Source organism: Oryx dammah, unplaced genomic scaffold (genome assembly GCF_014754425.2).
Source record: "Oryx dammah isolate SB20612 unplaced genomic scaffold, SCBI_Odam_1.1 HiC_scaffold_13, whole genome shotgun sequence".
NCBI lineage: Eukaryota > Metazoa > Chordata > Mammalia > Artiodactyla > Bovidae > Oryx > Oryx dammah.
In genome coordinates this window covers 12,211,784-12,237,134 of record NW_024070197.1, presented here as the reverse complement: position 1 = coordinate 12,237,134, position 25,351 = coordinate 12,211,784, and the positions used below count along the sequence as shown (strand labels likewise).

The 25,351-nt window shown below is 52.9% G+C and overlaps 1 protein-coding gene across 5 annotated transcripts; it reads right to left on the bottom strand.

Moving 5' to 3' along the window:
* Window positions 1–168: 168 nt before the first annotated feature.
* Window positions 169–24,562, bottom strand: EML2 (EMAP like 2). Of its 5 annotated transcripts, XM_040252514.1 has the most exons (22): window positions 24,468–24,562; window positions 21,638–21,856; window positions 21,422–21,545; window positions 21,133–21,237; window positions 19,024–19,052; window positions 18,693–18,825; window positions 14,737–14,886; window positions 13,919–13,988; window positions 13,701–13,811; window positions 12,175–12,270; window positions 11,144–11,278; window positions 10,273–10,372; window positions 9,355–9,509; window positions 8,917–9,042; window positions 6,668–6,799; window positions 3,941–4,008; window positions 3,580–3,668; window positions 3,248–3,345; window positions 2,628–2,715; window positions 2,094–2,189; window positions 890–1,020; window positions 169–590 (listed from the first exon to the last, which is right to left on the bottom strand). In XM_040252514.1, exons 1-22 carry the CDS (start codon window positions 24,532–24,534, stop codon window positions 465–467), a joined length of 2,448 nt encoding a protein of 815 aa, XP_040108448.1. In that variant the 5' UTR covers window positions 24,535–24,562; the 3' UTR covers window positions 169–464. The 5 variants fall into 5 exon arrangements, 4 of the variants coding, with proteins under 4 accessions (XP_040108448.1, XP_040108446.1, XP_040108449.1 ...); XR_005723211.1 differs by lacking the exon at window positions 3,248–3,345 and having other exon boundaries at window positions 21,133–21,240; XM_040252512.1 differs by lacking the exons at window positions 21,638–21,856; window positions 24,468–24,562 and having other exon boundaries at window positions 21,133–21,240; window positions 21,422–21,526.
* Window positions 24,563–25,351: the final 789 nt, after the last annotated feature.

Below are 25,351 nucleotides of genomic sequence, written 5' to 3'. Positions count from 1 at the left end.
GCCAACTGAGTACTCCTTTGGCTTAAGTTAGAGCTAGCTTGGTTTCTATCAAGCTTAAAGACCAATTAAGACCTAATAATGGTCTCTCATCACAAACACTAATACACGCACACATACACATATAGACACACTCAATCTATGGATACGCCCATACACAGACCCTGAAACTCCACCTCAGTGCACATGTTTTTATTTCTGGATGATATAAAATAATAAACTTAAAAAAACACTCTGAACCAAACACTCTAATGGCTCCCCCAAATCAATGTGACCCCTCTTCCCACCCTGATAAATAGAGACTTCTGTCAGTCCACCCGCCCACCCCCATAACCCCCTTTGCTATAGACATACTCTGGGTATATATTACTCTACTCGGCAATAGACATCTCCCGAAAATAAAATTGCAGCCTCACCACCTGATTCTACCTGGGCCCCATGCTCCTGGGAACCCCACCCTCCTCAGTTCAGACCACCCGCCACTGCAGCACGCTGGTGTCCTTGCCCCCCGTGGTCAGGGCCATGCTGTCATCCCACAAGAAGGCCACGTTTGTCACATGGCTGCTGTGTCCGCCGTATTTGTGGCTGAGGGCCTGTGATAGGGGAAGAAGGAAACAAAAGGAGTCACCTGTCTTGTCCACTGCTGTATTCCGTGTGCCCCAGCGTATAGTAGGTACTCAATAAATATTTCTTGAGTTAACAGGATAATAGAACCAAAGGTTTCATAATGCAGATGCTCAGAGCTTTAGCACTACAGACTCAGAAATTTATTAAGTTTCAAGTTAAGAAAGGCCCTTCAATCAAGTCACTGCCCTCTTTGTATAGATGGGAAACTGAGATCCGGAAAGGGTTGCTTGGTACCTCCACCCTGCCAGCCCCCACAGGGACTCACTCGAGGCTGACAGCAGGGGTAGCTGAACAGGTGGACTTTGCCAAAGTCATCAGCTGAAGCCAGCAACTTCCCGTCATGGGAGCGGGCCACAGCATTGATGTCAGTACCATCTGCTCCCTCGGACCAGATCCCTGTGGACAAGATTGGGGGTGGGTGGTGATGTAAGATGTCAGTTGGGGCCAGGAAACCCCAAGGCGAGCAGGCCCCAGCTGCAGCCTCCCTGCCTTCCTCTCATCTAGCCTGTCTCTAGCCAGGGATGAGAGTTGGAATAATCTTTTGGAAATATGTATCTGACCCTATCTACCATCATTCAAAACCTTTTCATGGGGAATTCCCTGGTGATCCAGTGGTTAGGACTCCATGCTGTCACTGCCAAGGGCCTGAGTTCAAGCCCTGGTCGGGGAACAAAGATCCCATAAGCCACACAACGTGGCCCAAACAAAACAAAAACCCTTCCACTGTCCAGGCTTCTCACCATGACCCCTGTGCTCTGCCAGGCCCCTCACACTGCTCCAGCCTTGTCCTCACCAGCGCTTCCCTTGAACTCTGCAATGACTTAGCCATCCTGCCTTCTTGCATTTCTCCAAATAGCAAGCTCTATCACCTCTGGGCTTTTACACATGGCTATTATTCCCTTTGCCTAGAGACTGCTTTCCTTCTTCACCACACTGGAATGTAACTCCTCATCCTGCAGGGCCCAGTTTGGATGTCCCTTCCTCCAGGAAGTCCTCCCTGATTCCCTCCTAGACTGGGGCCAGATGTCCTCTCTGGAGTTCCCTGCCTCCGACTGATCTATTCTGGGTTGTCTGGGGACAGGTCTATCTTGTCCACTGGATTGTGAGTCCCACGATGGCAAGGCCAGGGCTGTCACAGTCACCAGTGGGTCTCGGCACTGCCCAGCTGTGCAGAGAGGTGCTCAGGGAGTATGTGTTGAATACATTAATGCCTGAATGAACTCATGACTGGGACACAGGCCGTGCAAATCTCTCTGGGCCAGGCGCCACCCCTCATTTGTTCTCATTTCATTACAACTACCTTGAACAGTCATCTCAACCTCCTCTTTCCTCTGACACAAATACGGCTGCTCACATGGGTAAAGGAATGAGTTTCCCAGCCTGGTAATAAGAGGCTGTAAAAACCACCAGTCAGGGATATTTCTCAGAACTCCTGTCCTCAGCAACACTCTGTCCATTCCACAACTTACCAAACACCCCAAACCCTAAGACACAAGTAGCCGTGGCCCATTCCACGTTCCTCACAGTTTCAGCAGTAGTGATCTGCTTACAGGTAGATGAATCCCCTGGGGCAGAAAATGGAGGAGAGATGTTCAGAGCATAAAGAACTACTGACAACACACCCATTTCACAGACAGTGGACACTGAGGTCTGAGACAGGAGGTTAAAGCCCCAGGGCTTATTCTACCTCTTCAGACTGGCTGAGGGGACTAGATCCTGGGAGGTGATGACACCCCAAGGCCAGAGCAAGGGTGTCTGCTTAGAAACCTGTACCCAACCCATCCAACCAGGGAGGGGAGGAATTGGTTAAAAGCTGGATCCACCAGGGAGGAAACCAGAAGTCAGGAGACAAGCCCAACAGATCAGCACCTGAATACACCAGCCAAAGGAGAGGGACTTGAATGCCCTGCCTTTTCTGCCAGAACCCAGGGAAGGCTATGCAAATCGCACATGCGCAGTGGAGAGGCTGAGAGAGGCGTGCCTTTGGGTTTCAGAGAACTCACAGTACAGAATCTCGTAGTCCCCAGAGTTGGTGACAAAGCAGCTGCTGTCCTGGGCCCAATCCAGGTGGGTGATGAAACTGGAATGGCCCTGCAGGGGAGGGAAGGGATGGGTTAGAGCTGGAGAGGGCAGGATCCGCCCAGGATGGGGGGAAGGCAAAATACGGAGGTAGAGTGAAAACACGAAGGGTCTACAGGAAGGGTACACAAGCCTTTGGAGTGTGGGGCCAGACTACCATGGGCAGGGGCAGACCGTGATGGGCAGGGCTAGACAAGGAGGGCTTCGAACACAAGGGGAGTTTAGAACAAGTGGGCCGAGCTAGACACAGAGGGGGCGGGCTTTGAATGCAAGGGGCTGGGCTATAACACAGAGGGTGTGTTTAGAACGTGAGGGGCAGGGCTACACGAAGGGGCGGGCTTAGAATGTGAGGGGCGGGGCTACACAAAGGGCGGGCTTAAAACACAGGAGAGGGTAAATGCGTGTGTGCCCGGCTAAGACTCCTAGACGTAATCAGGGCAGTCAGTTGAGTGTTGAAGCTGCGCTCCCTTGAGGTAGAAAACTGGTTAATCCTGCACCCCCCGGACGGGGTGGCGGCGCGGGCTGGGGGCCACGGCCCACTCACCGAGCACTTGCCCAAGCGGCTGACCTTGCGGCCGCCTTGGTCCACCGTGTACACGTACACCAAGTTGTCGTGGGAGCCCACGGCCAGGTACGCCCCGTCTGGGGGAGGGGGAGGGGGCTATGAGGAAGCACCCAGGTTCTACCCCCTCCTCTCTCAGATTCAGCCCCCCCACTATCCCAGACAACTCAGTAGTCCCGAGCCCCATCCCTACCACAGTCCTGGCCCCACCCTTAGGCCGGCGCCACACAGGCTCCAACCCTTCCTCCTGCCTGTAAACCAGCTTTTCTGTTCCCAGGCCCTGCCTCTCCAGCGTCCCCAGTAGCGTTCCTTACCCGGAGAGAAGCTGACCACTGAGATCTGTTCATTCCCATCGGTATGGATGGCCACCAGGTCATGGGTCTCCGTGTCCAGCAGCAGCCATCTTTAAGGAGAAGGCGTGGTGGGGGGAGGAGGGGTGAGCTGATCTGGCAGAGAGGGGTGGCAATCTGTGGGGGCCTTGAGGGAGGGACCCCAGAAAGACGTGGGAGAAAGCGGACTCCCAAAGAGGAATGATGGGAGATCAAGTCCTGGCAATAAGTTGGGACCTAATTATCGTTCTCTGTAGGCTTTGGGGCAGTGGGGAAGGAGGGGGAAATCAAGGGATAGTTCCTGGGGGGAGCACAGAAGCCCACCCCAAATGCCCGTCAGTGTTACCTGCCAGTCACTGTGCCGACGGCCAGGACAGAGCCACTGGGGTGGAAGCCGGCAGAGCGGGCAGGATCCTGAGGAGGGAGAGAAGAAACGAGGCTGGAAGCTGGGGTCCCCATCCATCTGGCCCACCTTCCCGGCCTCGGAGCCTGCCTAAGGGCTCTCACTTCCCTCTGCTGCCCTCTGGTAACCCCCTGCCGCAGACACTTAGAAAACACTCTCCTTCCCTTTAACATGTTGGCTCGAACAGAAAACATTCCTCCTATCACTGCGGACTCTGGATCCTTTATCACTCCTGTTCTAAATTCCCACAGTTTTATTCACCCAAGATGATCTCCTTAGGGACTTTTCTAGACATGAGATTGTTGGAATCAAGACTGTCCACATTCCTAAGACTTTTGATATATCGTGTTAATCTGATTGCCATAAAATTATACCAGCTTATCACCAGGTGTGTCTGGGTGCCTGTTTCCCCACATCTTTATCTCCAGCAAAAAAAATATTTAATTGGGGTGTGGGTATGGGGGGGAATTGGTTGATTTACAGGCAACAGAGCACCATGGAATCAGACCTGGCTTCAAACAGTGGCTCTGACATTTCCTAGTGATGTGACATCAAATAGGTTTCCCCACCTTGGCCTTGGTTGTCTCAAATGGAGAACATAAACACACACACTTCCCAGGACTGTTATAAGCAAGGTGTAAAGCCCTGAGAATGGTAAGCAAGATGGCCCACAGGAAGCACTCAATAAAGGTCACCTATGATCGTAATTCGGGGAAGGCAATGGCACCCCACTCCAGCACTCTTGCCTGGAAAATCCCATGGACGGAGGAGCCTGGTGGGCTGCAGTCCATGGGGTCGCAAAGAGTCGAACACGACTGAGTGACTTCATTTTCACTTTTCACTTTCATGCATTGGAGAAGGAAATGGCAACCCACTCCAGTGTTCTTGCCAGGAGAATCCCAGGGACGGGGGAGCCTGGTGGGCTGCCGTCTTATGGGGTCGCACAGAGTCGGACACGACTGAAGCGACTTAGCAGCAGCAGCATGATCATAATTACACTTGTTGATGGGCAAGTGATTTTACCTTTCTGGGCCTGTTTCCAAGTGAGGATCCATCATTCCTACTGCCTTGTGGAGGTTGGGGGCGGAAGCGGTTAAAAAGATGATGTTATCTGCCAGCCTGGATGGGAGCTAGGTTTGGGGGAGATTGGATACATGGATACGTATGGCTGAGTCCCTTCGCTGTTCACCTGAATCTACCACAACATTGTTAACTGGCTATACCCCAATACAAACTTAAAAATTTTAAGTTAGGAAAAAAAAAAGATGATGTGGGTAAAGTGCTAAGGCAGTTTCAAGCATGGTAGGGAGACTGCCCGAATCAGAATAGCCTAAGGGAGCTTGTTACAATCTGCAGAATCTGGGACCAAACTCAGACTTCTTGAATCAGACTTCCTGTGCTTGGAGCTCACGATTCGATTCTTTGTTTCTGCCATCTCAGGTGGTTCTGATACCCTGGCTAGAGAACTGCTGTGCTGAACATGGAACCTGGCATATAGCAGGTGTTCAGTTAGCAGCCAAGGTGAGGATCATTACATATGGCCCCAGTAATTTCTAGGACACACCATCCCTGACTCCTAGAAGTTGAAAGGCCATCAGGTGTTCCAGGATCACAGGTAACCCTGGATTCCTAGAGCAAAACCTCAAAAGGTGGTGTGAAGACTATGACAACTGACTTTCTACTCTCCCATACTGCACAGGCAGGGGAGCTTAAAAACTACATTGCCCAGAAGCCCATGCAGCTAGGTCAGCTGTGATTTGTGTCCAACAATCAGTTACACTGCTGTGGGCTCTGGAAGACGCAAAGTAGAGGCCCCACTCTGCCACTTCCGCTGATCAGTTAGGTTGTGAAAACATTTGCTGTGCAGGTGAGCAGTCACTAGCCTTGAAAGGCAACGGCACAGAGGATCTGCTTTTGGTCAGTGCAAATATAGCCAGCATTGAGTCACTCTAGATCTAGCAAGACAGTGCAACAGAACTTTCTACGACGATGGAGATGTTCTGTATCTGCACTTGCCAATTTGGTAGCAACTAGCCACATGTTTTGGCTCAGCAGGTAAAGAATCCGCCTGCAGTGCAGGAGACACAGGAGATGCAGGTTCGATCCCTAGGTCAGGAAGATCCCCTGGAGAAGGAAATGGCAACCCACTCCAGTATTCTTGGCTGAAAAATTTCAGGGACAGGGGAGTTGGACACGACCGAGCAACTGAGCATGTACACACGCATGCAGTCACAAGTTTGGAATGTAGTTAGTGCAAAGGAGAAACTGAACCTTTCACTCTTACATTTAAAGTTAATTTAAGTTTGAATAGCCACATGTACTAGACAGTATAGCTCTAGAGCCAAGACTTGAGTGACCACAGCATCCTGATTCCTGGATCGCAGTTATGAGGACAGCATTTTCTTGAACCCAGTGGTTCCTGACTCCCCACTTTCCTGACTGTGGAAGAGGCAGCAGCCCCTCAGGCACATCAGGTCTGGGGTGTTGTTCTAGGCTTCCTTCCCAAGAACTCACTCCCCCTAGCCCTCCCAAGCGAGTTTGTAAGCACTCAATTCCCTGCATTAAATCTCCTTCTGCTGAAAGACACTGGGCGTGGTTCCTGTTTGATCCCTGACACATTGAGACAGGTGGTCCTGTTAGAAGGGTGTATCAAGTCCCCCAGCCCCTTACCTCGATGGTCCTACTCCACAGGGGCTGATGGGACTCCACACTCCACAGGTGCACCAGCTTATCCTGCCCGCATGTCACAAACTGAGCCCGGCTGGGATGTGTGGCCAGGCCCCACAGCTCTTCCATGTGGCCCTGGCAGGAAGGAGAGAGTATAGCATGGAGATCACTGATCCAGATCTTTCCTCCGCATCCCCCACCTCTGATGCCAGAAAGAAGTGCTAGACTAGCCTCAGCAACACACTCTCCCCACAGGTGACCCAGGGACGACGCTTTGCCCAGGGTATCTGAAGGAGGCAATGATTGCGCAGATCCCTGCCCCAGTTGGGGGGCTCCAGGCAAATGTGCCCCCTCCCCTCAGACCTCTGCTTTCCAGTTTGCACAATGAGAAGCAAGAGACGTGGTGCGTAGGAGCTTGATCTTAGGAGTCAGACGGTGCCCAGAAGGCTGTGGGAAGCCATGGAGGGTACTCAGCCTGGTGAGTCTGACCACATCTCACTTATTGACTATGGCAGTCACCTACGCAGGTGACTTCTCCTTGAAGCCTTGGTTTCATCTTCTGCAAAATGGGTCCAATCACTGTATGTGTCTCATGGCATTCTGCTTACTCAAATTGTGGATGGAAAGTGCAAATACATGGAAGATGGATGAGGCTGGTACAAAGTGCTCATCGAATGAAAGTGGCTGACTATTATTGGTAATAATAACATATCCTATTAATATAGTATTAAAATAACTATGATAATCAACAGAACTGTAATTATTGATAGCAGCATGATGATTAATGCTAAATAATACAATTCTAGTAATACACTAATCATATATAACTTGGGAATTCCCTGGTGGTCCAGTAGTTAGGACTCTGCTTTCACTGCTCAAGGGCACAGGTTCAATCCCTGGTTGGGGAATTAAGATGCCACAAGTGGCCCAGTGTGGCCAAAAGAATAAAAAATTTAAAAATATGTATAACTAATATTGTAAAACATTGATGCTATTATTAGGGGTCTTTAAGGTCCCTTCTGGCCTTGGGACACCTAAGAAATCCCTCTAGCCCTTGTTTTTCTTCATCTTCTTCACACACATGTGTGTGCTGAGTCACAGTCACGTCCAGCTCTTTGTGACCCCATGCACTCTAGCCCGCCAGGCTCCTCTGTCCATGGGATTTCCGAGGCAAGAATACTGGAGTGGGTTGTCATTTCCTTCTCCAGAGGATCTATCTTCCTGAACCAGGAATTGAACCCATGTCTCCTGTGATGCAGGCAGATTCTTTACTACGGGGCCACTGGGAAAGCCCCTAAGAGCCAGAAGGGGGAATATAAACTCAGTTGCATGGATCTCAGCCACCTTGTAAGAGGGAAAATCCATGTTGGGAATGAAGGAAGGGGAAAACCACTGAACAAGGAACTTTTTTTTTCTCTTTTTGGCCATGCCATGCAGCATGGGGGATCTTAGTTCCCAGACCAGGGATCGAACCTGTCCGTGCCCTCTACAATGCAAGGTCAGAGTCTTAACCACTGGACCACTAGGGAAGTCTCAGAAAGGAGCAGTTTTGACCAAGATTCTTTGTGCAGTTACTCTGTGCCAGGCATCATTCAAAATGCTTTATATGAATTGACTCACGGAATCCTTATAAAACCCTGTGAGATCAGTTGTGTTACTCTCTCGTTGCATAAAGGCACAGAGAAGTTACTCATTTGCCTCATATCACACAGCAGGTGAGTGACAGGGTTGCCTTTCACTCCCAGGCAGTCACTCCCCAGAATTCATATATTCTAAGCCATCCTTCTAGATCACCACTTGGTAGGTGGGCTCTTTAAACTGGATGTGGGGTAGGGTTGTGGGAGGAGGGAGGCATGGGCATCTGAGCAGACTCAAGAGGGCTTGGAGACCTGCCAGGTGTGTGGCCCGGGGCCTGTGGGACAACCTGCCAGGGCACTTACAGAAACAGCACACCGCCCTGACCAGCAGGGGGCAGCATAGCTGGCGCAAGGTCCTGGGAAGCCCCTGCTGTGCTACCAGTTAACCCACTGCTGGGCCATGGGGTGTTCTGGGGCAGGAGTCCTAGGGCAGAGGTGAGGTTATAGGTCACAAGCAGGTAAAAGGAAGGTAAGAGGTGTTAACTAGGCCAGAGGATAAGGAATGGGGCAGAGAGGTGAGGAGAAATGGGAGTGGTAAGAGAGAAGTGAATGGTACAGAGGAGAGAAGAGAGGCAGGTAGGGACGGAGCGGGGCAGGTGCAGAAGAGATGCTCACCTGGACCAGCAGCGAGAAGCCGGTGTGGACAGAGCCCTGCAGGATGGAGTTGCGGGTGGTCCCCACGTACAGTGTGTCTCCCCGGCCCTCGGCCACAGTGCGCACGGGGCCGAAGTCCTCAGGGACCTGGAGGGGGTTGGCAGTGGGTAGATGTTTAGAACACAGAGAGGTTGGGGGTGAGATGGCTGGATAGCACCAACGATTCAATGGACATGAACTTGGGCAACTCCAGGAGATAGTGACGGACAGGGAGGCCTGGCATGCTGCAGTCCATGGGGTCGCAGAGTCGGATGCACCTTAGCGGCTGAACAGCAACAACAGAGGTGAGGGCAGGGTGGGGATGGGGGACACAGGCTGGGAGAGCAGTCTAGTGTTAGGAGCCCTGGTGGCATGGTGGGAGATCTCCTCACCTTTGTATGAGCCTCTCCCCCTCCTCACCTCCACCTCCTGCAGCTTGCTGTAGTCGGAACCCCAGAGGACCACCCGCCGATCGCGGCCCCCTCCGGACACCAGCGTCCCGTCCCGCAGGGCACAGAGCCCAAACACGCCGCCATCATGGGCACCTAGCACTGCCTGCGTGATTCGGTTCCCACCTGCGGGGTGGCCAGGGGCAGGGGTCAGCAGGCGGAAGCTGCCCCACACTGACCCCAGAAAACACCTTAAACTCTCACTCCCACATCCAGCCATTCACTCACCTTTTCTTCTACCTAGCCTCCCATCTACCCAACCACCCTACCATCCGTTCTAATAAGCCATCTGGAAAGATAGTGTATTCATTTACTCATTCTTCTATTCACTGATTAGGACAACCCCTACATTCATTCATTGCCTTATTCATTCATTCCTTTGTCTGGAACAAACCATCTTTCCATCCATCTAACCTGGGTTAACCCATTCATTTACAGTTCAAACTTGATCACTACCAAGGGGTTTGCAGAGGACAAGGGAAGGGAATATGTGAAGATTTCATGCAGGTGGGGATAGAGCTGAACCTTGATGGAGGCATTAGACTTGGTCAAGGATTTAACCTGTTGTATCATACCCAGGGCTTCCCAGGTGGTGCTAGTGGTAAAGAACCTGCCTGCCAGTGCAGCAGATGTAGGGTAAGTGGTTTGGACCCCTGGGTTGGGAAGATGGCATGGCAACCCACTCTAGTATTCTTGCCTGGAGAATCCCATGGACAGAGGAGCCTGGCGGGCTACAGCCCATAGGGTCGCACAGAGTTGGACACGACTGAAGTGACTTAGCACGCACACACGCACATCATACATTCCAGCAGGGTCTGAGGAAGGAAGGCACAGCCAAAGGGAGTCAGGGAGGACTGGGTTGGGGACCAAATGGTGGGGTGACACTGACCTTTGCCCCAGACATAGAGGTTCCCCCCAGAGTCCCCGGTGACCACATCGCCACCCTCCAGAAAGGTCACGCATAGCACGTACTTCGGTTTCTCGTATTTCTAAGGTGGGGGAGAAGGGGATGGTATCAGAGGGTCACTGAAGCCGGGTGGCCTCCCCGAGCTCACCCCCCAGCCAGGACCATGGTCCAGGGGACGTCCTCCCCGCTTCTGGTGCGGCCCTGTGAGGAGCTTCCTGGTCCCCAGTGCACACCCAGGGAGTGTCACAGTACCTAGAGTTTCTGACCCCACTGTCTCGCTTCCCCACCCCAGAGTCCCTTCCTCCCTCCTCTCTCTCATCTTGACTTCTGTCCCAGTCTCTGTCCTCAGTTTCCCCTGCCATCTTACCCTCTCTGCCCCACCCCTCTCCTCTCCTTCCCTCGCCTCTAGGCCCCTCTCCCTGCCCTGCCCCACCTTCTTCTCAATATCTCCATTTCACCTCCATCTGAGCCTGATGTTCTCAGGGCCTCCTCTGTTGGGGTGGAAGACCCAACTCTCACCAAAAGCTGGCCTCTGGTTCCTGCTGTTTTTTTCTCTCTCCTGGTCACCAGGCTCCGACCTCTCTATTTATCCAGACTATCAACAACCACAGCAACCCATTTACCCAGCATCCACTATCTGATAGGAGCTGCTATACTCTTCATCCCATTGAATCCTCACAACTTAAAAGAGTTGAGGAGGACCATCCCCTGGTATGAATAAGGGAACTGAGGCCCCAGCAGGCAATATTTCAGCATCCCTACACATTCTAGCCCCTGGAGTGTCTCCAGCTATCTGGGGAGTCCCTGCCAGCCTCCCTCAGGGCCAGCCAGTCTTGGGACCCCTGGCACTCACCTCAAAGAGGCCCTGCCGCTTGCTCAGGCTGCCCCCCTCCAGGTTCCAAAAGTAAATGTGGGATTTCCCACAGGTGATGAGCACGGTGGGATCTGTGGGGTGGAAGGTAGCCACCAGCACGGCCTCGTTGGAGCACTTTAAGGGGTGGAGGAGATTCAGAATGAGGACCTCAAAGCCACCAGGACCACCACACCCATCTCGGGAAGGACTGCCCTAAATACAGCTGTGTGGGTTGTGTACTGCACAGCTGACTTGCCTGTATCCTATACATGCAAGCTAAAGCACAGGAAGCAGGGCCAGTGAAGCTTTATTGCCTTCTTCACCAACCTAATGGCAGACACGTGGAGAGCCCTTACTTTGCACCAAGCTCCGTGCCAAGCCCTTTACATCCATCAACTCATTTAACCCCACAGCACCCTGTGAGATAAAGCTCATTAGTACCTCCCATTACAGATGACAAAGTGAAGCTCAGAGGGGAAGTCACTTGCCTAAGGACACACAGCCAGACTCCATCTGGAATCAAATCACTGGGAGCCCAGCCTCTCAACTACTTCTCCTTCCCCAGACCATGGGCCCCCCATTCTAGGTCTCTTGCCCCCAGCCCAGAATGAGCATGTGACCTTGGGCAAGTATCTCTCCCCTCTGCCTCGGGTTCCTCATCTGTAAAACCAGCCAGAGATGCAAGTCAAAGTCTATCTTAGACATCGCAGAGCAATTGAAACAGCAGCAGCCACCTTGTACTGGTCCTCCCGTTTGGCCTGGTCTGCCCACCCCATATCCCAACATCAAAGCCAAATTTTCCCTACAGGGTAGATGCTACCATAACTCCCATTTTACAGATGAGGCAACTGAGGCACCGAGAGGGCAAGCCACTTGCCTGAAGTCACACTGCTAGCAAATGGCAAAGCCAGGACTTCCGGGTGAGTCTGACTCTGGACTCATGAACATTGAGATCTGGCCACCACAGAGGGACTCCAAGGAATGAGTATTGAAAAAAAAAAGGAGGGGCGTTTACAAGGGGGTTACTTCACCTTGACATCCACCACCTTGGTCTCCTTGGCCCAGTCCCACACAGAAAGCACGTGATCATTGGATTCATCTACTGCACACAGGAGGTTGCCCCCATTCTAGGAAGAGGAGAGAGGATTGGGGAGGGGCAGACAGCTCTGGGTCTACCCCGCCTCCCCACCCTCAACACCAATACTTTGCCCACTGGGGCATTAGCCACTCAGGCCTGTTTTAAGATTTTCAAAGGCCCTGGCCCAAGGCATATGGAACACATTAAAATACACTCCCCATCCAGGGCCACACACATTTTAAAGGCTGTTTATAGTTTTCCTTTTGAAATGACTAGTCCCTAAGAAATTCATCTAATTTCCCCTCAGCAACAATTTCTCTGCAACCAGCACACCCTCAGGAATTCTAAGAGCATCTAACCTGCCTCTTTATCTGTAATGACTTGTATGACTATGAAGTTAAACAACTAATAAAGTTGGGACAATGTTGCTGTTTTATATCTTTAGTTAAGCACAGGTTAGTTTTGATTTTGCTAGCAACAAAATAGCTTTATTTCTCCAAAGGTTTAAGAAAACCTGTGAGGCTTTTAAACAGTAGGTGGGAGGACCAGTTGTTTTTTATTTCCTGATTCGCTGCAGCCACTACTTTGGTGAAATGCGATAAAAATGTAAAATATGATTTTAGGAAAAAACCACCAATCACACACTTGGATGTGTGGGAATGTCAAATTGCTCTACAAATCCCTAAAGCCTTACTCTTGATTTTTGTGCTTACCTCCCCCATATCTGCCAACACCTATGTTCCAGATGGTACTAGGAGGAGGGCTGCACTAGACACAGGGCTTAAAATGCCTACAGATAAGGATCCTTCCAGGATGAAGTGAAGTCGCTCAGTCGTGTCCGACTCTTTGCGACCCCGTGGACTGTAGCCCACCAAGCTCCTCTGCCCATGGGATTCTCCAGGCAAGAGTACTAGAGTGGGTTGCCATTTCCTTCTCCAGGGGATCTTCCCGACCCAGGGATCGAACCCAGGTCTCCCGCATTGCAGGCAGACGCTTTAACCTCTGAGCCACCAGGGAAGCCCAGAATGGAAGGTGGTGTGAAAACGTGAAAAGCATTACCTGATCTACAAAGGATCATTGGGGAAGTCTGTCTGGGGGCAGACATGCTGTTTTACTGTCGTTTCGTTGCTAAGCCGCGTCTGACTCTTGTGACCCCATAGACTGTAGCCTGTAGGCCCCTCTGCCCATGGGCTTTTGCAGGCAAGAATAGTGGGGCAGGTTGACCACTTCCCGACTCAGGGATCAAACCCACATCTACCCACATAGGCCAGCGAATTCTTTACAGTTGAGTCATCAGAGCAGGCCGGTGAGGCTGCAACTGCGGGCACGCAGCCTGGAGGGGTAGGAGGGCCAGGAGTGCCAGGAGTTTGACCGGGGGCATGTCCAGAACCCATGACGTCACGAGGAAGACGTGGCCTCCAACCCAAAGAGGAACCAGGGGCAGGAGAGGGCCCAGGGCCAGGCCTGCACAGGACTTACAGATTTGGAAAAGCCCACACAGCACACAGCTCTGTCAAACACCCCCAGGCCCAGCACATGTAAGGTGGAGAGGGACACCGAGTCCCAGATGCGCACGTGGGGCGGCAGCGGCTGCAGGAAGGAGAGAGGCCAGTTACCTGGGGGGCCTGGCTCCCTGACACCCCCCACCCCCCCAACTCCATCCCAGCCTCCAGGTCCTGCCCGCTTCACTCTGTTACCTTCCCCTCCTTAGTGGTGCCCGCCACCTGTCCAGTGGCGATGGTGACCATATCAGGGTGGACAGCCAGGCTGAGGAGAGAAGAGCAGGTGGAGGAGACTCAGGGAGTGAGGTGGGGGGCAGGGATGACAGCAGCCCAGAACCCCTCCAACAGCAGCCACAGTCATGATGCCTGATTATTCATTCCACAGGTTGGCTCAATGAGTTATTTTTAATCTAGCAGTCCCCAACGTTTTTGGCCCCAGGGACGGGTTTCGTGGAAGAAAACTATTCTTCAGATGGGGAAGAGGGAGATGGTTTGGGGATAATTCAAGCGCACTACATGTATTGTGCACTTTATTTCTATTATTATTACATCAGCTCCATCTCAGATCATCAGGGATTAGATCCTGGAGGTTGGGGACCCCTGAGTTAGTCAATGAACATTGAAGTAGTTCTTCAATAACAATTAGGGAACACTCTCTGGGTACCCTGGCTCAGAAGCAAGACTCAGTCCTCTGGTCTCTAACTCAAGGGCCCACAGGGCTCAAGCCTGAACCACAAATGGCCAAAAGAACACACCATCGAAAGGGTGGCTGCCACCACGGGATTCCAACACACTGCGGGACTGTCTGGTGTGCCTGCTTGAAGTTTTCAAAAGAAGGAAAAGATCCAGGTATCGGAGTGAATTTACCGACATCTGAAGTACTGATAATTAACCCACGGTGTTTCCCCCCCTGAATTCTGCCTGAATTCAGGCCAAGTGAAGACCTGGCCCCACCCACCTCCCCTTCGATGCCCTGTGCGGGAGATATTTGGCACCCTTCTCCCTGGCCTCACCACTTGATGTCATCGTTGTGTCCCAGGTAGTGCCGCTGCCTCTGCTCCTCCACACTGTACAGAACGGCCACGGAGGCCACGAAGTACACTATCTCCCCCGTGGGCAGCAGGTAAAGGTTAGCTCTGCAGTCTCGGCCACGGTAACCATAGCTAGAGATGCCCCGGGGTCAGTTAAGGAGTGTCTTTTGCATTGCAGCTGTTGGCTGACTCCCAGATGAAGGTCATGGGAGCTAGGTTTTCCTGTTTCCACTCTTACCCCTGTAGGAGGGTGAATAACCGCCCCTCCCCCCCCCACTAAAATATGTCTACTGTGGGACTTCCTTGGAAGTCTAGTGGTTAAGACCCTGAGCTTCCAATACAGGGGATGCAGGTTCAATCCCTAGTGAGGGAACTAATATCCCACATGCTGCCCAGCCAAATAATGAAGAAAAAAGAGTGTCCACCAAAATATTACCACCTGGAAACTGAGAATGTGACCTTACTTGGAGAAGGAGTCTTTGCAAATGTAATTAAGGATCTTGAGATGAGATCATCCTGGATTATCTGGCTGGGCCGTCTAACTCCAATGACAAATGTCCTCGTAGGAGCCAGAGAACAAAAAGAGACTGACACTGGGTGGGATAAGGCAGTGTGAGACTGGAGTAGATGGAAGAGCCGAAAGGCTGTCAGCAGCCACCAAAAGCTAGGAGCCAGGGAAAAATTCCCCCAGGACCTCCAGAGGGACCATGGCCCTGCTGACACCTTGATTAGGGATTTCTGGCCTCCAGAATTGTGAGATTTTTCTGTTGTTTTAAGCCACCAAGTTTGTGGGCATTTGTTAAGAGCAGCCACAGGAAACTAATCTGTCTACCCTTCTTCCCCAGAGGGATCCTGTTAAAACCTATTATCACTAAGTCAGTTTTCATGTGTCTCCTGCTCAGGGTCTCTACTCAACTGTCAGCTCCTTAGAGAGGCCTTCTCAGCCTCTCCTAAATAGTTCTGAGATATTTAAAACTGCAAACCGGAATTCCCTGTCGGTTTAGTGGTTAGGAGTCAACACTTTCACTTCCGGGGCCCAGGTTCGATCCCTGTTTGGGGAACAAAGATCCTACAAGTCTTGCAGCATGACCAAAAAGACCCTGCAAACTCAAGACTTCTTGGCAAGCCAGTGGTTAAGACTTCCCCTTCCAATGCAGGGGGTTCGGGTTCGATCCCTGGTCAGGGAGCTAAGATCCCACATGCCTGGGGTCCAAATAACCAAAATATAAAACAAAAGTCATATTGTAACAGATTCAATAAAGACTTTAAAAAAATGGTCCACGTCAAAAAAAAAAATCTTAAAAAATAAAGAAAACCCATACACCCTCAGTGCCCCCATCCCCCTTCCCTCTTAATTTTCCTGCAGTACATTCATCAGCATCCCACATGTTCTGTTTTTGTTTTTGTTTTTGCCACATCCCAGGGCAATTCCCCAACCAGGGATCTTGCATTGGAAGCACAGCGTCTTAACCAGTGGACCACCAGGGAAGTCCATCTGTTTAACTTATTCTGTGTCTCCCCAACTAGAGTGCCTGCTCCAGAAGGGCATGACCTCTATCTATGCTGTTTACTGATGTACCCCCTGTACCCAGATGAGCTCCTGGTACACAGCGAACATATGAGTTCAATATTTGTTGAAGGAATGTGACCCCTCTTCTGTTCAGAACTTTCTGTAGCTCCCCAGTTCCCCTAAGAGAAAGTCCAAGCTCCTCTTGCTGGCCTTGTTTGCCCTCCCCTGGTCTGAGCTTCTGCCCTCTGACGCTGAAATTCCCCAAAACACCATGATCATGACCATCACCCAGGTCTTGGCACTAACTGTTCCCTTTGCCTACTACACGCTTCCTGTCACCTTTCTCAGCTGTCACGTCCTCAGAGCAGGCCTCAGTCTCACTTCGTCTGCTGGACTCATCCTACTCATCTGATCAATGTAGTAACTGCACCTAGTCCTTGATAAGACTGTGAATTGCATGGCAGCCAAAACTGGGCTGTTTTGCTCTCTTCTGTAACTCCTCCTCCAGGAAGCCTTCCCTGATGCCCAGGCTGGGTCGGCTGCCCTCTCTGGGTTCCCCCATCCCAGCTTTGCCCACTCTAAGTTGTCATTTCCATAGATTCTGTCCCCACACTGGACTATAAGCCCAGGAAGGCAGGTTGATACTAATTTGGGCACTGTTGGACTACTTAGTCCAACAGAATGTCCTTAGTCCCAGAATGTTCTCGAAACATTTGAATGGATGTCAATATGCCTATCCCAACCCCACAGAAACTGCTTCACCTTGCAGCCATTATAGGGCTGGGGAATGAGGCCCACATGGACTTTTGCTGTCTCAGCTTCTTTTCTCCTGATGCTCACTTATCAAGCCAAGCCTGGCAAAACAGCATGGTATTCTTCAATTCCTGTGAATATTTCCAGCTGCCTTAAAGAGGTTCCAGGCTCCAACTATTCCTGCCTCCTCCAGAGAAAAAAACCAAGGCCAAGAGAGGAGGACAGGGAGTTTGTGTTTCGAAAAAAGCTGCCGTGCAATTGACAGTCTCATCAAAGACTAGGTGCAGTTACCACATTGATCAGAGTCAGAGTTCTGGCCTCAGTTCTGCTCTGACTCCCTAGGACAGGGCTGGGACCCCTCTCGTGGCCTCAGTTTTCTCATCTGGAAAGTAAGGATAATCATTCCCAACCTGCAGGCCTCAGAGGGCTCTTGGAGAACACTGGCTATAAAAATATATTCTGAACCCTACAAAAGAAAAGGATGATATTATTCGATGTATTTATATTGAAAGAACTTTGAACAGTGCCTGGCATCCAATAAGCACTCAATAGGGACTTCCCTGGCAGTCAAGTGGTTAAGACTCCACCCTTCCAGTGCAGGGAACGTGCGTTCAATCCCTAGTCAGGGAACGAAGATCCCACGTGCCATGTGGCATGGTCAGTATGTGCTCAATAGAGATTAGTTATTATTTTAATCAATCTCTGTTTATAGGGCACATATTATGAGTACGTTTCACAGTCTTATGAATCTGAGATCATGACACCCACTTTTCAGAGGCTAATCAGGCACAGAATGGGAAGGTGATTCATCCAGGGTCACAAAGCCAGCCAGAGGCTGGGCTGGCATTTCAACCTATTTCTGCCAGGCTCCAAAGACAGGGTTCTTAACCAATGCCAACTTCTTTCATTTCTCACATTCACCAAACTCACTCTGGCCACAGAGTCCTTGGACCTGCCGTGCCTTCTCTTCTTCCTATGAAAGTGAAGTGAAACTGTTAGTCACTCAGTTGTGTCTGACTCTTTGTGACCCCATGGACTATAGCCCACACGGCTCCTCTGTCCATGGAATTCTCCAGGCAAGAATACTTGAGTGGGTAACCATTTCTGGGGATCTTCCTGATCCAGGGATCAAACTCAGGTCTCCTGCATTGGAGGCAGATTCTTTACCATCTGAGCCACCAGAGAAGCCCTGGCCCCTAAATGTTCAATTCTCAGCTCAAATGCCCCCTCCTCAGAGAAACCCAGTTACTCCTCTCACTTGAGCTTAGGTTACTGTATGACCAGCGTTTATTACTTAGCTGAAATTATCTTATTTGTTGACTCACTGGCCTCAGTCTCCCCCACTTTAGAAGGGAGCTCAGGGAACCTAGCCTGTGTGCAGAAGAGAATCTGATGGATAGAGGGCACTCAGCAAAAGTCTGCTGTTCTAATGAATCATAAAAGTCACGTGAGCTAATCTGCCTCCCTCTGCCCACTGCAGACTCCAGGCTCTTCCTGATCCCTCACTTCACAGATGCCTGAGAAGTACCTCTCCGTACAAAGACTCTCCCTCTAGCTGCAGTCCCACGGAAGGGCTTCTGTCCCTTCCGGATTGGCGGGGTGGGGGTGGCGGTGGCGGTGGCGGTGGGGGTGGGGGTGGGGGTAGCGGGAGGAAGAGATTAAAGTAAAAGGATACACCCAGTCCAACTTGAATCTGCGCGAAGGCAGCTCAGAGCGTGTGTCCAGGCTGTAGGTGGGGACCAGCTCCTCCGGGATCAGCATGGGTACAGGGCGGCCCCTCAGGAACATTTTCACCGAGCCGTCCTCTGCTAGGATGCATACCCCCAGAGGTCAGGTGCTGACACCAGTCCGCAACCCCGTAACCTCTCCCCTTCTGACTTCACTTTTTAAATGTTTTTTAAGTAAAAGAGGGAAGGGGTGGGGGGTGGGGATGAGGTCAAAGAGGTTTCCTGACCTCCAGCTCTGGCCTCTCACCCCAGCGAGGCCCTCCCATTCTCCCTACTTACCCATGCTGAAGATAACTTCTTTGGTTTTGCTGTCAGGAAAGGATAAAGAAGGGGCGGGGCGGGGGGAAGAAAGAAAAGAAAGCCCTAATTAGCAGGCAAGTCAGAAACTGGAAGAAACCACTTCCCCCACCCCACGTCTCTCCTGAGGTCTTTGATGAGTAATGGGGGGGTGGGGGGCGAGTAAGGAGCGGAGCGCTGCCTCTCTGCAGGCCGTGTGCTTTGCTCGGTTGATCTTGCAGAGCCTAAGACACAGGCCCAGAGAGGCAGTGATCGCCAAAGATCACACAGCACGAAGTGGCAGGGACGCGATCCTGGAAGCGGGGAGTCACAAGGTACCCATCCCTCCTAAGTCAGCACAGTTCTCCCAACGCTCTCCAGCCCCAGTCCCACAGCGCCCCAAACTTCTAACAAAGGGAAGAGGTGAGGGTTTAAGGGAAGGGGCGTGTCTCTACACTCCTTGCTGACGGAAAGAGGTGATGCCCGCGGGTCTGGGTCCCCGGAGAAAGGGGAGACCTAGGTCCTGCTAGTGGAAGGAGGAGGGTGGGTGTGCAAGAGGGGCTCACCCAGGTCCAAAGCTACTCATGGCGGCGGCTGGCGGCGCTTCTGGGCTGGGGGTGGAGCCGGGACCAGCTCCGCCGCTTCCGGCCCTGGGAGGTGCCCGCGCCGCCGCGCCCTGCCCCGCCCTCCGCGGCAGACCCCGCAGCCGGAGGTTCGTGTTCCGGGGCTGTGGGGGTCCTGACACCAGGCTCTTTTGTCGGGGGAGGGAGAGTGTTTTTTGAGATCACGGACTCGAGGACGTGTCTGCCTGAGTTCAAACCCACGCTCTGCCAATTCCCAGCGTTGTGAACAAGTGGCCAAACCTCTGCCCCGGTTTCTTCACTTTTCACTTGGGGATAATAAACCTCTCAGGCGACTGTGAAGCTTCAGTTGGTTAATTCATGTAAAGTGCCTGTGTAGTACCTGGCACATAGCTCTGTGTACGTGTTTGCTATTATTTCAGTGGGGTGAAATGTGTGGGTTTTTGACTCCGGTCCAGCCTTAGTCCACCCCACCCCCCAGCCTTGACTCCCACCGCATGGGACTCCACATTTAGGTTTTTACACAGCCCAGACATTCAGTCTGGCCCGGCCTCTGGGAACTTGACCTCGCCCAACATTCTGATCATAGTCCCACCTCTCCTTCTGACCCTACCCCTGAATCGACAGCTCCCGCATGGAAACTCCTATCGTCTTCAGGTCTGGACAAGCAAGCAGACCAAGATAACCTTTACCCTTAGTCCCTGCAGACCTACTGAGGTCTGTCCACGTCCACCTATGACCACAGTTCAATTCAGTCGCACAGTCGTGTCCGACTCTTTGCGGCCCCGTGGGCTGCAGCACGCCAGGCTTCCCTGTCCATCACAATTCCCGGAGCTTGCTCAAACTTATGTCCATCGAGTCGGTGATGCCATCTAACCATCTCATCTTCTGTCGTCCCCTTCTCCTCCTATGACCACACCCAACCTTCTAATTCAAATCGCGCCCATTTCCACCTGGCAGCGCCCAGGCTCCCCTCATTCCTGTTTCTTGCACCGGACACTACTGTACATGATCTCAGCCCGTTACCCTCACCCCAGTGAGTTCTGATTCTGCCCTGTTTACCCTCTGGCCACGCCCTCAAATTCCTTTCACGCTCGCTCCTCTGATTACCCCATTTCCTGCAGAAACTCCTCTTAGAGCCCTGACCTGGCTGCCTCCCGGAGGCTCAATGCGGACTCTCCCTTTACCTTAATAGCCGCGCCCACAATCCTGGCTCCTCCCTAACTTCTACTCGGGCTCTTCCGAGAGACTCTGACCATCCATGCCTCCTACGCTCTAGTCCAGCCTCTAAAGCTTTGACCACGCCCCTCAAAGTTGGCTCCGCCTTCCCGTGCCTTTCACTACTACCAAGCTGTCTCAAGATTGGTCCCTCCGATCCTCCCGCACCGTTTCCGCTTTCTGAACTAGATGACCACGCTTTAGGTTATTACCTCGTGGCCTGGGGCATCACTCTAGTCTCCCCATCGTTTTCTAAGCCTAACTGAGGTCTTGGTCCCACCTTTGGGGGTACGACCCCGCTTTGGACACTTACCCTTCCTTTTTGGCGCTGCAGTTGCTGCTAGAGGATGTGGTGCGGCTGCGGGGGTCCTCGCGACGCACAGAGGCGAGGCGCTCTGGTGACAAGTAGCGCCGGGCACTGCTAATAGAGAGTACACAGTTAGGGTCAGAACCTGCGAAGCCAGCAGGCGAGTGCCAGACGCGGGCGAGAACTTTTCAGGACCTTCCCCTGCTGATGTTCAGACACCCGAGTCCATCCCTTTTCATATAAACAGCCTCCGAGGTCTTGGAAGAGGCTATGGATCCCGACTTCCGCGCCTCACCTGCGCCCAGATGTCGCCTCCTTTTTGGGGGATGATGGGGATGTGGCATAGCCGCCCACGCGCCGCGGGGGTCCCGAGCCATTGAGGGGCGTCCTGGTGGGAAGACCTTTCAGGAGCTGACACACTAGAGAGATGGAGTTAGAGGACAGAAGAGGATGAATTTGAGGTCCAGGCCCCAGCCCCGACCACCTCACCCCGCTAGTCTAGTGAAGATACCGGAGGCAGTGGTGCCTAGGCGAGGAGGAGCCCGGCCCTTGGGGGTGCCCCGCGCGCGCAGCGCTGCGCCTTGCTCTTCGCATGCCCGCAGGCGACGCAGCGCGTCAGCCAGCGCCGCCTTTAAGACCGCCAGCTCATCTTCCTGCAGCTGAAGCCGCTGCTCCAGCGCCGACACGCGGTCGTCCACTTCCATCCCGCTCGTGCCCGACAAATTGTCATCTGGAAGGCAAGAGATCACTGCGAGGGCCACCCAGGAGCTCCAACGCCCAAGGGGAAGTGTCCCTCCCACCTGCCCGGGGCTAAGTCTGGGGCCAGCCACGCCCCCTTCATCTCCCGCGACGTGGGGCTGGAACGCCTGGATGTGCGCCAAGAAGAGGGGAAGGAAATCCCCACGGCTCTCAACCCTTGGCCGCACACTCCTCTCTGCCGCAGCGCCCTGGAGGCGTGACCTTAGGGAAGTCCCTTCCTCGCTAACCTTCTAAGAAAGAGTCTACAAATCGAGCCTCTCGACTCTGGTTTTAAGATTCTATGACTAACATGCTAAATACCTATGAGTGATATCAACAGCTTAGGGATGACATCAACTTTTCCCGAATGACACCAACATTCTAGAATTGATCCCCAATATCCTCTGACGAATATCGAGATTTTTTATCGCGGGTACTAACATTTCCTCTCTGTTTCTAAGACTTTTCAAGCCAAAAAGGTCTGTTGCCTGGTCCCTCTCCGGCTTTCTCTCCTCACCGAGGGGTTCGACCCCAGAGCCTGCTGCAAGGACAGAGTTTCTGCGGCCCCTGGCGGCAAATTTGGGAGTTGCAGGCAGCTCCTCGAAGACCCGAGATTCGCGCAAGAGGATCTGACACCCAAACTAACTTCCCCGACCCAAGCTTCCCTCCTCTGATCCTCTTTTAAAATGTAGCTTCTGTACTCCCACGCCCCTGACTCGGCTCTCCCTCTCCTCTCTAGATGCAGCCAAACAACTCCTCCTCCGTCTCCCGCGGTCCTCATTTTCTCGAAGTGGGAGGGGCAGAGTACCAAAGTGTTCCCCCCTCCCCCTTTCGTCCCAGACCGCTCATACCCAGACTCATTGCTGGCAAGAACCAAGGAAGCCCTGGCTCCCAGTCCTGTGGAAGTAAAGGTGGTAGCCTTAACAGGAACGAGGCTTGGAAGTAGCACCTGCTATCCCCCGTCCATAGGATGCCCCTCCCGTCCGCTGGGCTCCGCAGTGCAGCCATCGGTCCCTCCCCTCCCTCCCCCACCCCCTGCGGCCCAATCGCTTGCCTGGCCTCGCCTGCCCTGCCCCCCACCCAGCGCCACTCTGGTCGGATGCCTGGACCTGCATTGGAAGGTGGGGGTTAGGTCTGAGGGAGAGAGCTGTCAGGACTCGGAACTCATTAAGAAAAGGAATCTCAGGGGGCTGTTGGCATTGCGTTTTGCAAAAGAGGAAACTAAAGACGGAGAATGGGGGAGAGTATAGAGATCACCAAAGGTCAAACAGCCAATAGGGGAGGTGCAGGAAGGCCTGATCACCTCCTTGTGCCAAGACCCCTCTTACTTACCATTAATAATACTACCCAAAACAATGAGATTTGTCATAGCTTACACATGCAAAACACTTAGCATCTCACCTGGCTCTGGTATGTGCTCAATAAATCCAGGATATAATTAAATGTTATTATGGTACCACACTGGAGGAGGGCATGGCAACCCACTCCAGTATTCTCGCTGGGAAAATCCCATGGACAGAGGAGCCCAGTGGGCTACGGTCCACAGGGTTGCAAAGAGTTGTACACGACTGAAGTGACTGAGTACATGGTACCCAATGTCCCAGCAACTTTAGTAGCTCTAGTATTATACCCATTTTAGGAGGCAAGGAGATAGATGGGGATTGAAGCCCAGAGAGATGAAGTTACTCGAACGTGGACACACAACCTTTCAGCCCCGGAACAGGTATTTGATCCAGGTTTAGGCACCCTGTCAGCCTGCCTCTCAGAGGGGCTGAGGAGGACAAAAATGAGCATTCTGGTCCCTGACAGTGGGGTGTATGCCCAGAGGTAAGCCTCCAAAAGGGAGTTCCTTCTCAGGGCCTCAGAGTGAAGTGGAGGAACTGTTACCTTGCTCCTGCAACCCCCATCCAGGGAGCCAGCTCATTCTGAGGCCTTGACCTGCCCACCCACCCCTCACCCGCCATGACTCAACTCCTCTGTTCCCTCCTGCCAGTTCATCCCCCCACCTTCAGCTCTTTTGCCCAGAGGCCAGCACCCACTTCCCACTTCTCCCCTCTGCCTCCCGCTCCCTTCATCCGGGTCTGACACCCACAGTGGCGTTTCTTTTTCATACCCATTTGTCTAGGGAGAAGGGATGAATCCTAATGGGCGGGAGGGGTGGGGCCTGAGGACTTGGGGGTAGAGTGGAGGCAAAGTCCTCTGGTCATCCTGCCTGGTCCCACACCCAGCCCACAAGCCAACACCCAATTCCACTCTCCCTCAATCGGCCCCTCTGATGAGGAGAAGGGAGAGGGTCCCGGAGGATTGAGAGGAGATGGAGAGAGCAGAGTTCCACACCTCCAGGCCTTCCCTCCTTCAACCCCAAGCTCCTAAAGGCTCTGCTCTCTTCTCTCGGTTCAACCACCTGGAGGATCGAAGAAGGTTGGGGACTGGGATCAGGGCTTTGGGGATCAGGCACCTTGCTCTGGGGTCAGGGTCCTGCTAGGGGAGAAAGGAGAATCTTCAGCTAGGGGCGAGGATGGGGACTTGGAAGGAGGTTGGGGTAGAAGGAGATAGGTCCAGCCCTGGGCGGGGCCAGGGTCGGAACTGAGGAGGGGTCTCACCGTTGCAATATTGAAGCAGCGAGGACGTGTCGTAGAGGCCGCAGAAGGCCGGGCCGCGCTCCGCCATCGCCCCGCCACATCCACCGCCGGCCCCCCCGGTCCCAGCTCGGGCCCGGTCTCCCCCCCCCAGGCCCTGCCTCCCGTTGCCATAGCAACGCCCTTCGTTCCAGCATCCCCGGCTCGGCCCGCCCGGCATCAGGCGGCCGACGCCGGGCCTGGCACCGGGGTCATCCCCCAGGATGCCCAGAAAGGGGGAGGGGGTCGGGACACCCCCTGCCAGGCCCCCCAACACAATCCTCGGGCCAGGATTGGTTGAGCCGAGATCCCTCGGTACTGTCTGGTACCGCCCACAACAGGCGCTTATTCTCTCTAGACCCCCTCCTCGCCTGTTCAGGACCAATGAGAGCCTGTCGCGCAGGCCTCCTCCACCAATAGGGATGCAAAAGGATTGGAAGGGGTAGGGCCTTCTCTGCTCTTCAGCCCGAAGCATAGCCCCCGGCTCTTAGAGAAAGGTAGGGTAGAAGAAGACACTCCCACATCCCCCAGACCTTCCTAATCTTTTCCTGGGTTTTCGAGAAGCCCCCTTGCAAGACCAAATCCTGGAGCCTCAAATCCGCCCAGATATCCACAAGCTCCGCCCTGGAACTCTTATTCTAGCTCATTTCTTCGAGCTCTTGTTTATTCTATCTACACCAACCCTCAGGGCTCTTAGCTCCACCCCACCCCGCACCCCGTGGGGGGAGCTAAAGTTCTATTCCCTCCCCCAGAGCTTTTGGCACCGCCCCCTGAGCATCCCAGGGCCAGAGCCCTAGACCCAACCAACCGATAGGATTGGCTCCGCCCTTGAAGTTTAAAGCCCCCGACCCTAAGTCTGTTAGTCCCGC